At 31.0% G+C, this 13,606-nt stretch overlaps 1 protein-coding gene across 1 annotated transcript; it reads left to right on the forward strand.

Annotated features, from left to right (window-relative positions):
• Positions 1-7,004: 7,004 nt before the first annotated feature.
• On the forward strand, positions 7,005-7,826 carry LOC117909435 (stigma-specific STIG1-like protein 2). Its single transcript, XM_034823477.1, has one exon. The coding sequence runs from the start codon at positions 7,082-7,084 to the stop codon at positions 7,541-7,543; it is 462 nt and encodes a 153-aa protein (XP_034679368.1). The 5' UTR covers positions 7,005-7,081; the 3' UTR covers positions 7,544-7,826.
• Positions 7,827-13,606: the final 5,780 nt, after the last annotated feature.

The raw sequence follows: 13,606 nt of genomic DNA on the forward strand, positions 1-13,606 counted from the left end.
CGGAGGGATGGCTTAGAGAACTTCCAACAGGTGTGTTTGGTTCACTTACGCAAGAATGAACGTGGTGCATCATGAACATCACAGTGAGATGAATGCCTTAATTCATGCGCAGATTCCTCCAGCAGCGCGCCTTGGCTAGATATCCATGAAACTCTACGCATGCATGGCAGCCCAAAACCCATCCGAAGCCTCCCTTGAAGCTCCAAATTCACCCATCCCTGCACATATCCTATATCCAACAAGCCCCATGAACCTGCCACCACCTTTTCTCACCCCTCGTGCGCGTGAAACCCACTGCCCGTTTCCCCATTGCCATCCACCATGCCCATCAACCTATCTCTCATGTGTTTCCATTGCTCTCATACCCATCCATTGCTCTCATGCACACCTCCACTTCTTCTTGAACGACACCAAACCCATTCCCTCTCACTATTCGGTGCACATTCTCCCCCATGCGTGTCACCGCCTTTCTCTCTCTACACCACTCTCCTCACCCACTCTCTTTCAAGTGCCCCTCAAGTCCATTATCCTCACCTATGCATGGCCATGCATGGCCGCATTATATTCTTCATGCCATGCATGAAATCTTGTGTACCCGGCCACCCCAATCACCCATCATTGGACCCATTTCCTCTACCCTTGCGTGGCCACCCTCTCACGCACATGTAATTCATGCACACAGCTCCTTTATCACTCTCCTCAAATTTTCTCATAAATTCCATATCATCATGCATAGAAGTGGTCAGCCCAGTCGTACCCATATGCTACTCCTCATTCTCTCAAACCTTCACTTGCATCATGCCTACGCCACATGCACTTCCTTCCAACCCATCCCCCACCTCACTCACCAACTCGTCTTCATCATTTCCGTGTGCATGAATTCCTTCACCCACCACCTTTTCTCTCTCTACACTCTCAACACCCACTGCCCGTTTCCTCACACTCATCCTCACACTCATTACCCAACCACCCCGCTTAGCCCTCCTTCTCATGCATACACTCATCAAACCACCTCGCATGCCTTTTGTTCTCAGAGGGAGGTTTCTTTTTTTGTGTCTATGCTACTGCTCCTGGTGTGGTGGTGCAAGTGGTGTTCTTTGGGGTGGCGGCGGTGAATGGTATTGATTTGAGCGTTCAGAATACTTGTTGTTGGGTTCGGAATAACAAAGAACAACAAAAGTCAGAGTGAGAGAGTTCGGCTTTTGCTTAAGGAATTGGTGTTTTTGAATGAATTGAGGGCTTGGGTCAGAGCTTCAGAGAAGAGATTTATTCCAAGAAAATGCATGGGTCAAGGAGATATTATGGCGATGCTTGGGTCAGCTTCTCATTATATGCAAGGGGGAATGGCTGGGTCCGGGTTCGAGTCCGGGTCTGGGCTACAGTCTGGACTACATGGATCCTCGGGAAATCGTTCATTAGCTAATCCGAGCATGCCATATCAGCCCAAGTCCACATTGACCCAATAATTTAGCTCTACATGCATGCTCAGGGATCATAAAGAGCATTCCAATCAGTTCCGTTTTGGGTTCCTATCAGCGCCATTCCATCCTAAGCCCACTTCCAAGGCCCACTGGCTCCACTTACTTTCATGCATGCATGCAGTGGAGAGTGTCACTCATGCATATATATTTGTTTATTCGTACAACCTCTTCATTCTCAATATCAAGCTTCAATCCTCACCCTTCTAACCTTCAAATTTAATTGTCAAAATCTTCCTTTTCAAAGTTTCGTTTCCCAAAATCCTTTTCTAATTTTTAAAGAGTTTCTATTTTAGAATGTTCTTTTTTTAGCTCCCCATTTCCAGGGTCAATTTTCAAGATTCAAGATTTTAATCTAATTTCCGGAACTCAAATATCTTCCTAAATTAATTTTCAATCTCAAATATTCGACTATTCAATTTCATACGTTTAGATATTATGTCTTTCATTATTATTTTTATCTCATATATCTTTATTTATCTCATTTAAAAACTCCAATCATTAAAATTTCCATTCTTCAAAAATCCAATGTCATAATTTAATTTTTCAATCCCAAAAATACTACAATTCGTTTAAATCTTATTTTCATTAGTTAGAATTATAAATCCCGTTTTTATCTAGTTATTTAAAGTCTAAACCCTTCAAAAATCCGATGTCCTAACTTAATTTTCAACCCTAAAAATTCCACTATTCTTTTTTATTCGTTTAAATGTTATTTCCCTTAAGCAGAATTGTCATCCTATATTTATTTACTTATTCAAAGTCCAACTCTTCAAAAACCTGACTTCCCAATTTAATCTTTAATCTCACAAATCTCACTATTTACTTTCATCCGTTCCAATATCGTTTTGATTAATCAGCAGCATTATTCCATACTTACCTATTTATTTCTCTTAAAAATCTCAATCATTAAAGTCTAACTCTTCAAAAGTCCGATTTCTAAATTTAGCTATCTGAAATTCCAATTGTCCTATCTCTGAACTTATTTTCAGTTTCCCATGCCCCAATCCCCGTATTTATCCCGCTACTTATTGTTATCTTTATCACTATTATTTTATGCATTATTTCTATTGATTTCCAAGATTGCCAACTTTTTTTTTATTTTTTATTTTTTATTTTTTTATTTTTATAAATCGACTTTCATAATCTATACTTCTCAAATAACTTACAATTCTGATTTCTTTCAAAATTTAACTCCCAAAGTCCCACTTTTCTCAACCTAATCTTTCTTTAAGATCCCGAACCCTCAAATCGTTTTCAAGATTCCAACCTCTTTCAAATTCAATTTCTAAAAATCTCATTCTCACATTCAACCTCTGAAAGTCTGATATTCAAATAAACTCTAAAACTCCAATTTTCTAGTGATCTTCGAGATTCCAATTTCAAAATTAAATTTCTAAAATCTAATTTTCTCTCAAATAGTTTTAATTCCGCTCTGGTTTTCAAACGATTTTCTGCTTCTCTTGATTTTAATAAGCGTGAACGAATTTTCCATAATTCCGGAATAATGGAATCTGTGACATTAAGTCATGCTAAATAAACGAGCTTTAGTAGGGGGCCCACATGGGTGACTTTACAATTGATCGATTGATTGTTTGATTGGATTATCATACATCTTGCTCTCTGACATGCATGAGATTGTTTCTTAATTATGTACTAACCCGCTCTCTTGATAGCGCATTGATCGTTTGATGCCAAGGTATGCCCCGCTCCCACTTTGATCGTTCTTTATTAGGCGTTTTGATTCTCATATGTGCATGATCAATTTGAGTATCCATTGATTTTTCCTACTGATTGTCATGTTAGCTTTATTTTATTAGTAGAGACCCGACTTTAGGGACTTAGAGGGGTGCTATGGTCTTTACCGTACCTTCCCGATAAGTAACCTAACCCCCGAGCCCGATCCGGTTTTTCGTAGATCACCTTTTCCAAAATAAGGAGTCGCACTTATGGTTTTCTTTCTTATTTTGTTTACCCTTTTAAAAATAAAACAAAAATAAGTGGCGACTCCAAGTCGATTTTTCTTAATCAATAAAGATCATTTTTCGAAATCAAAAGCAAGTTTCGCCATCGAGTGGGAAACGCATGAGCCGAAATGCGGGGTCCACAGCCACGTTTTTTCTTTTTTTTATCCTTCCACATTTCTTTTCTTTAAAAAAAAAAATAATATTTTATCAAAACAACCCACAATCCTAAAAATTAAAATTGAAAAATATATTCACAAAACAAGTTATTAAAAACATGCAATAATAATAATAATAATAAATTAATTAAACTTCATGATGAGAAAGTGAGGGTATCAACTTCGGATCATGAAAATAATTTCAGGGTGTTGAGCAGAGTGATATCAATCCCAAATTCTAGATGAATCATATTCCAGACTTCCAACACCGGCCGTGTGATAAAAGCATACACGATATCAGAGAGTTGACTTCAAAACTAACTCCTTCACAATAAATACAAAAATTAATGTTTGAGAGCATATTCTAATTTGCATTTTTATTTTTTAAAACGTAACGTATTAAAGCTCAGATGTTTTATAATGCAAGTTACCATTAGATCCCGCCGACCTCGACTCCAGCCTTATTAATTGACTCAGGGGGCTTGATTATTTTTGTATTTTTTATTTCCATGATTTATTATTTTTATATTAATTTTTAATTTAGATATTATGAGTTATAAAGGGTGTTAGAAAAAATTAAGTGAAAATTTTCTCAATTTTTCACATGCAACTTTTAAATAAACTTTTTTTTAAATGTCAAAATTTGGAACTCCAAAAACATTGCATGACAATAAGAAAATTGAGTAATGTAACATCAAATTAGAGTTTATTTAATAATAATTTAAATTAATATTAAAATATTAGAAAAATATTCAAAGAAAAATGAAATAAAAATAGTTATAGTATTTCTTCTGATTATTCGAGTTATTTGATTAAAAATAATGAAATCAACTTTGATCTATAAAACTAATTTTTCATTTTTTTTCACCCTATGAAATAATTGTTTTGGACAAGAATACACTCACATTTTTCTTTAAAAAAAAAAAACTCTATTTTTTAAAACACATACATAAATAATCAAAATATTAAAGAGTATTTATGTCAAAAAGTGGATTATCCTTCAAACCAAAGAGATTAGTTTTACAAATTTGAAATCTTTTCATCCTCCTTAATCAATTAATCCTTATATATTTAATTATATCTCAAAAACGTCTATAGCGAGGCACTCACATAATTAATCAAATTAATCAAACGGGAGAGTTAATGAAACATGTTTGGTTCAAAAAGCAACAAAAAAGAAAAGAAATATTAAAGAAAATAAAATTTTCATTTTTTGTTTAGTATTAATAGAAAAAAATATGAAAACATTCAAATATAATTAAAATTAATTAAAAATTATTTATTTTTAAATTATTTAATCTTTACTCACAAGAGTTAAAAAAAAAACGTTTACAATAATATGTAAAATAATTTATTAATTTTAATTTTATTTTTATTTTTTCTATATTTTCTTTCTATTGTGATGTTACCTTTATAATTTCTTTAACTATTTAAGTAGGTGATAGGTAGCTATAAGAATTTGTTTGATAAGGATTTTAAGTGACCCTTTTAACCTAAAAGGTGTTTTTGAAAAAAAAATTATGTATTCCATAAAATTTAAAAAACACTTTTAAAAATCTAAAAAATTACTTGTAGTTCTGAAATTTATTTATAATGTTTTTTGAAAAAATGTTTGATAAGTGATTTTTTTTAAAAACACTTTTAGATGAAATATTTTTATTAAAAATACTTTGAATAAATATATGGTCAAACCACGGTAAATGATAACAAAAATTTACATTTAATGCATTTTAATCACTTGTATCACATACATGTAAAAAGTTGAAAAAAATATAAAAAATAAATAAATAAATAAGTGGTAAAAATGGTAGAAAGCTTATGAGACCATTGATGGTCACTATTTAATGAAGGTTAATTGAGTTTGATACGTGACCAAAATTTGTGATCTCAATCCAACGATTGAAATGTAAATGTTAAATTACAGATTACTCCACATTTTAGAATATGATTGAAGAAAATGAGGCAAGAGACCAGTAGTATCATGCCATTTGGCATGTCTTCATTTGATAAATTCCCTTAATATTTTGCATTACGTATCGAATAATAAATGTAGGTGGAGACATTAATAATTATTATTGAATGCTACTTAACTTGCATTACATACATATTTGACTGAAAATTAATTAATTGTCAACTTAGTGGTGAGAATTCTCTCTTCCACCTTAAGTTTAGGACCATGTACGTTTAATGTCCATTTCCTTCAATGTGAATTTCATTTCTTTAATGCCGCCTGGCCTTTGCTTCATCCCCACCTAAGGCCCAATTTCTTCAATTCTTTTTGTTGATGGGGCACTCCATCCTAGTTAAAGTATTTTTTCTTTATTTAGAAATTTCATGTTCATGGCAAATCTTGAGGTTTTAAAAAATGGAAGTCTTAAAAGTTATTTAGGGCTCCTTTGAGAATGGTTCTAAAATTAAGCATGTAACATAAGTAATTATTTAATTATGCAAATCAAATTCTAATTTTACGTAAATTATAATAGTCAAGGATTTTAGAATGATATAATTTTCACAGTTCCATTATTGAAAAAAAGACATTTTTAATCCATAGAGAATCTTTGTATGAACCAAATGTGATATCCCACATCGGATAGATGAGAAATTTTTTGACACTTTGGACTCATCTTAATTATGTACATGTGTTTTAAAGTCGTGAGAGCCCCTTTAACCACACCGAATAATATCTACACGATTGAGTGTAGATCATTACAAAATGGTATCAGAACTAATCTCCGACTCTGGTGTGGGGATTTGTTTGACTATGTAAGAGATATCTGTCTGTTTGATCCTATAATCCCATGGGACATGGGAATAAAGTTTTTAATACTATATATATATGAATTCCTTTTAATTATGTAAACGTGTTTTAAAGCTATGAAGCTGCTTTAGACCAAAAATTGTATTTCTCTCCCTTAATCCTTCTATGCTTTAGTTTTCTCTTATGCATATTATTGATGGAATACAATGTTTATTTTATAAGGTGGAGAGATCACCAATTTCCCGAAAACTAGCTAATAGATATGATTTTAGCTTTATTATGAATTAAAACATAATATTTAATTTAAATGAGCTCTTTAACAATAATTAAATTTTGAAAAAAGTATAGCCAAATTCTCAATCCATTTCAATAAAATATGATCTTAATTTTTAGAAAAGAAATTATATATTAAGGCACTAAAAAAAAAATTAAATGGAAGAAGCTGTCCATTGTACCAGCCCAAGAAAATAAAAATTAGGAGGGGCTTGACGTAGAACTAAACCCTAGACTTCCACCACACTCCATGCAGCAGCACGCCCAAGAGCTCTTATGTTCTCCTTTTACCACATTTTCCGCGTCAACTCCTCTATGGATTCCCCCTATAAACCCTAAGACCCTCACCTCTTATTTCCACCCAAGAAAAACACCCAGAAAATAAAAATAAAAAACCCATTGTCACCCTCTTCTTCTTCATCACCATCTTCTTCTCCATCCTCCCCAACCATGAAGATTATGAAAATAATCTTCATGATAGCCATAACCATGGCCGTGGCCATCTCTCTCAGCATGATAAACATCTCAGAAAAAGAAAAAGACTCCCCTCCACTCCACCGCACGGACGATAGCAGTACTTCATCGAGAGTCCTAGAAATGCCCTCCAAGCGGGCGAGTCGCTTCCTGGCGGTGCAGGCGAACCCTAGAGCAGCCGACCAATGCAAGAAAGACAATGAAGTTTGCGACACTAGCCATGGCACAAACTCCACATGTTGCAGCAACAAATGCGTCTATTTGCAGACGGATAAGAAATACTGCGGGACATGCAAGAACAAGTGCAAGTATACCGAGTCATGTTGCAGAGGACAGTGCGTGTATCTATTCATGGACAAGAGGCATTGTGGGAAATGCAACAATCGATGCAAGAAAGGAGGCGACTGTATATTTGGAATGTGTAACTATGGCTCCTAAGGCTCATGTCCACTGCTTGAGTTGATATCGAGGTTCATCATCTATTCTTAATACAATAAAAGCCACCTTTTAGTGGTTCTCATCAATATTACAGCTGATATATATACATTTATAAATATATCATCCTCAAGGGTTTGATATTTGAATGTAACGCCAATATCATGAACTTCAAGTGATATGAGTATGAATGCTTTGTTATGATTAGCTTGCATTTGTTAGGGTTACAAAGATTTGTACTTGATAATCAATATAAGATACGTCACTACAATTTAATTGTTTGGTCATTGCTGTAAGGAGTAAATTAAGGCTCTATTTGATTCCTTAAAGCTATGTTTAGTTGGTGAAAAATTTAAAGAAAAAAGTGAATGAAAGAAAATAGAGAAGAATAGTAGAAGAAAATGAAAAGTAAAGGAAAATGAAAAATAAATTATTTTTATATATTTTTTAAAACTCATTTTACTTATTTTTCTATATTATATAGATATTAAATAATTTAAAATTATATAAATTTTTGAAAAACTTTAATTAGATTTGATTTTCTTTTGTATTTTGTACTATGAAACCAAATATAAAAAAAACATTTTCCTTAACATTTTTTAAGAAACAAACATACCAGAAAAGTATTAAGAAAAGAAAAAAAAGATGCAAAATGATTTTCTTATATTTAATTTCACTATAAGAAATACGAAAAAAAATTAAAATTAGTTAGAATTATATATTTTAAAATTATTTAATATTTATATAATGAAGGAAAATAATTGAAATGAATTTAAAGAAATATATAAAAATAATTTATTAAAAATTTTCTCTACGTATTTTTTTTCCTCAAATTTTGAGAGTTTTATTATTATTTTTTTTTTTCCAAAACAACGTGTCAATTTAAAAAAAGTCATTTGTTTATAGTCCATTGTAAAGTAAGTTTAACTTTGCAAAAATTCCTCAAACTTGAGATTTTGTTTATCGGAAAAGGCCCGTATGAGAATACATCATGCAGAAGCATGTTATTTTGTTGAAATATTATACTTATCTTTCTTTTTTTTAATTCTATTTTTATCATAAAATGGTTATTAATTAATCACTAGTTTGGTTAAAGTATCTAAAAAAGAAGCTAAATCATACAAAAGGGTCTTTAAGCATAGGTACCTAATTAGGGCTGCATCGTCAACGTTCCTAATTGTGTATGACCCTTAGACCACTAGGTTGATTGTTTAACAGACAAGCAACGTACCATGGTGAGTAGTAAACTAACCAATGGTTGCTATTTTGGCAAGCAAATGCTGGCCAGTGGTGAACTTCCCTTTACTTGAAAATGTTATAACCTCAAGGTCAAGGGGTATAAGGGAGGGAATTGCATCATTCCCGCATACGTTGAAGCAAAAAAGCACTTGAATTTGCCACGAAAGTCGCATAGAGTCACATGCCAGTCTCTATCTCCTAAAATACCCAACATTGATTTCCCAACAAAGATGGCGGATTCACGCGTAGTGTCACAAGTGCTACATATGCTAGCTATACACAATTCTAAGGATACAACTCAAGTCCAGCCATTGAGGTGGCCCGCATGCAATTCGCAGGGTCATCATCACCCTAAAAACACTGAAGATTTACCATCGTCAGGTGATTAATCTAAATCGGCGTATATACAGGAGTTCTTTCCCAGAAAAAAAAAAAAAAAAAATGATCAGATGATCCTCAACCATGGCAGTTTGGTTATGTAAATTAAGTTTAAGCATAGGAAGTCGAGGATGGGACACAATGTTAAGTGCCCATTTTTCATGTAGCCTCATCCTGGGATTGCTTGCAATCAACTTAATCATAAGCGAGGCTGTTGATGAATGGATTAAGGATGATAATTTTGATATGATTCGATAAAATGAGTACTTGATCGAAAACAACACAAATTTTAGTGGGTTTAGTTAAATATATGGTCATATTCATATTATAATCTGTCAAGTTGTATGATTCATTTAATAAATATATTGTGTTCGTATTTGATTATCGAACTCATATACATATTTAGTCTATTACTTAAAGTTTGTCAACATGAATCATTTACAATTTTTTTTAACCTATTTATTTAACCAGGTCTAATTAGTTTATTAGTGGCTCGTTTAACCCATATAAACTTATTAATTTATATATTTAAATATTTAAAAAAATCTTTTACCTATAAACATTATATAATTAAAAAATCAAATAACTAATTATAATTTTATATATTTCATTATAAAGACTAAAAAATTTTATAATTAAAGCATTAAATAAAATAATAAACAAGAGTGAAATTAAAATTTTAATTTAATTTTTATATTATAAATGTATTATAATTAATTAAGTAAAATTGTAAAAAAAAAAAAACTTAAAGTTAAGATAAATAAAAAATATTTAAAAATAACATATTTATAAATTTTAAATTTTCAATAGGTTAAACAAATTATAATTATATTAACAAATTTAATGAATTAAAATTGTGTTAACAAGTTAGAATTATACTAACGGGTTACACGTACATATTGAATTATACAGGGTCCTACTTATTAAAGTAGTTAAATGGGATGTGTCATGTATTATCCATATGATAAATGGGTCATGTTTGTGGTAGATCAATTAGTTTGACATGATTATTATACAAGATTGTATTTGGGTTGAGTAAATTTTCATTATTTCTTACTTCATCGATAAGACACAAACTCGACTTGATACCAGATGTTGCCATCCCTATAATGAAAACAAATTTCGGGACTTTGGACGAGGCTGCATTCCAAAAAGCCATATCTTAAAACTTGTTGTAGCCATAACTTGGATTTGCAAGAACTTTGTGTGGCATATATTGAAGTTCATTGCGTAGACCTCATGCCTTGCGTCTATGTGTGCCTTCAGGCGAAGCCCACATAGTGTGTGGTTTTTGGAAGGCCAAACTTAGAAATTCACCTTTTGTTGCATTTGTGCCTATCTTCACACCTTTTTCCAAAAGATGATAAGAAAGGATTTTGTGTTGTGAATCTAGGAACCCCAAACCAGAAGATAATTTTGATAATTTGCCTATATAGAAAAATGGTAATGAACAAGTTTAGTTTGTGATCTTGATCACTTCATTTGTGATCGTGATTCCATACGTACTTCCGAATCAAGTATGAAAAATATGGGAGATGGGAAATATTGATCTTTCAATGGGGCCTTTTTCAAAAGATAGCAAGAAAATGATTGTTTTTAGCCATAGATGTTACGAACCTGATAAAAAAATTGAATGAGTAATATATCTTAGAAGATGTTGGATCCAAAAATGTCATACAAATTTTAATTTTTTTTTTAAATGACAGGATATGAATGCATAATCTCAATTCAATGTACATCTTCCCAAACCATTTGTCGTTAAGTACCTTATAAAAAATTCTTCAAATTCTTGGAAAGACTATAAAAATACTATGAAAAATAAGATTAAAAATGCAAATGTTCCTCGAGGATGCCATCATCCATGACTAAATTGAAGGAATGAAAGAGAATAAGGGATTAGATGGAAAAAGCCAAGCAGCAACGCTCCAAGGCTAACCTAATAGAGGAAAAACTCATTTCAAATGAGAACAATATGTCCAAAATACATCACTCCAAGCCCAACAAGGTTTAGAACCTCGATAAAATAAAAATAAAAAACAAATAAAAAAAATAGAGAAATGGCTTAATTTGTGGGAAGTTTGAGCATTTCACCACATAATGCTACCATAGAAAGAAGAGTGAGGGTCCATCCTTAAAGAAAATTTGGTAGAGATAGAGATGATAGTTGTCATGGTCTCTTTTGAAGGGATAATGGTCACTAATGTGAATGATTCCCCAATAAATACTAGGACTATTAGGCACATTTATGATAGTAGAAGTGTGTTTACCTCCTAAATTATGGTAAGAAATAAGGTAAGGAATATGTATTCAAAAACACTTTTAAGGTTAAAAACGTATTTTAAAAATACAGTCAAACATATTCTTAATAGATGATTCTCTAAAAAATATTTATAAAGGAAATGCTTTCACTAAAAGCATTTTAAAGAGAAACAATATATAGCAAACACACTCGTATAATCTCAAATGAGGGTAGAACTGTTTCAGGACATCTTATCAAACCTCACCATAAAGCCTAAATCCATATTTCATTGGTTTCAAATTAAAATTTTGTATTTATTTATATGTTCATTCCTCTCTCCTTAATTCTATTCTTTTCTTGACACATTTGGAACCAAACATTTATCATAACTTTTTCATTCCAGCGATGGAAAACTTGTAAGATCAAAGGACCTCTTTGATGCTTAATTGAATAAGTAACACTTGAAAGAGAAAATAGATTGTGCACTGCACAAAGAGAGTGCTTAGATTTTGACAGTCCTCCAAAACTTTTATTGGGAAAATAGAAGTAAATGTCAAGTATTTTCATTAAATAGCCAATATCCCAAATGAAATGTGCTTTGGCCCTTTAATTCAAGTACCCTTCCTATTCACATTTTGCTATTTTTTTTCTGAGTTATTTGTAGATTTAAGAAGTCTAAAAATAATTTAAGCAACTTAACCTAGGCAAAAACTGAACAAATAAGAAACAAGACAAATTGGAAAATGATACTTATCAAATTATTTGGTTGAGATGTGATAAAGCATTGTTCTTAAGAAGATTCACCTTCTTCTTAGTGCAATAAGGAATTGATGTCCTACCTCTAGGATTCAACAACTAAAGAAACCTCATCTTAGGCACACACCATTGACAAGGAATAGTACAACTCATAAGACTTAGAATGTAACGCCCAAGTTTTCTTTTAAAGGGTAATTTAGGAATTCTTAATAATGATATTAAATTAATTAATTAATTAATTTAATAAAAAGGAAGAGGGGTAAAAGGGTAATTTTACGAATAAATACCCTAGGTATAAATTAGAAATTTTATTCTTTCCATTCTTTTCTGAATAGAGTTCCTGTTCGCAAAATTCCAGAGAACGTAGGTTGGAGTCAGATTTCAGGGTTGAAGAACAGATCTCTATAGGTAAGAATCTAACCCCTAGTTTAATATTTTAGATTCATTGATAAATTTCAAACACATTAGATATATTTTTTTTGGAAAACCCCAAATCTAGATTAGGGTTAGATTATTTTTTTTAAATTCGTTTTAATATCAAATAGTGAATATTTAAGATTTTGATTTATTGTTGGAATTTGGGAGATCTTAAATTTTATTATATGAAAAAAAAAAAAAAATCCTTGGAAAGTTTTGATTTTAGGTTAGGGTTAATTTTATTAAAAAAAAAAAAAAAAACAAAAACAAAAACAAAAGGGGCGTACGCGTGCTGTGCTGAAAAAAAAAAAAAAAAAAAAAAAAAAAAAAAAAAAAAAAAAAAAAACCTTACTTTTTGGTTTGGTGTACCCGAGAGTCATGAATGGCTTTTGAATTGTTTAATTATAATAATAATAATAATAATAATAATAATAATAATTAGTTTTAGATTAATAAATAAGATAATAGTAATAATGATATTTTTTTTTGTAATAAATAGAATGAGAGATTTAGCAATATATATATATATATAGAATTTTATAATGAAATAAAATTGTAATTTAATTAAATTAGTAAGGTGTTATTAGAAACAAATTGAGAATTTATTAATTATAATTAAATAAGGAATAGAGTAATTAAATTATTACTTTGTTAATAAAAAAATATTAATCTTAACATTTAGAAATTTTAGGATTATCAGATTTATATTTTGAGGTAAATAGTAATAGTGGTCTTTTTATTGTATTAGGTGAAGAGTAGACTTTTCAGGGTTATTTTTTCCTTCAAGGTCTTTGCACATTTTGAGGTAAGGGAAGTTAATGCAATATTTATAAAATTAAATTATTTTATATGTTCTTTTGAATTGTGGAAAAGAAAATGATATTTTGTTACCATGCATGGATCAAATTGTTTTGCATTAAATATTATGTTGAAATATTTTGTTTTATTGATGACACAAAATATGGAGATATTATGTTATGTAAATTTGAATATTTGAACAAAAACATCACTCTGGTTTATTTGGCCCTGTCAACGGG

Source organism: Vitis riparia, chromosome 19 (genome assembly GCF_004353265.1).
Source record: "Vitis riparia cultivar Riparia Gloire de Montpellier isolate 1030 chromosome 19, EGFV_Vit.rip_1.0, whole genome shotgun sequence".
Taxonomy (NCBI): domain Eukaryota; kingdom Viridiplantae; phylum Streptophyta; class Magnoliopsida; order Vitales; family Vitaceae; genus Vitis; species Vitis riparia.

Excerpts from the sequence above, each read along its gene's own strand:
- LOC117909435 (XM_034823477.1), top strand. The coding sequence starts at position 7,082 with ATGAAGATTATGAAAATAATCTTCATGATAGCCATAACCATGGCCGTG.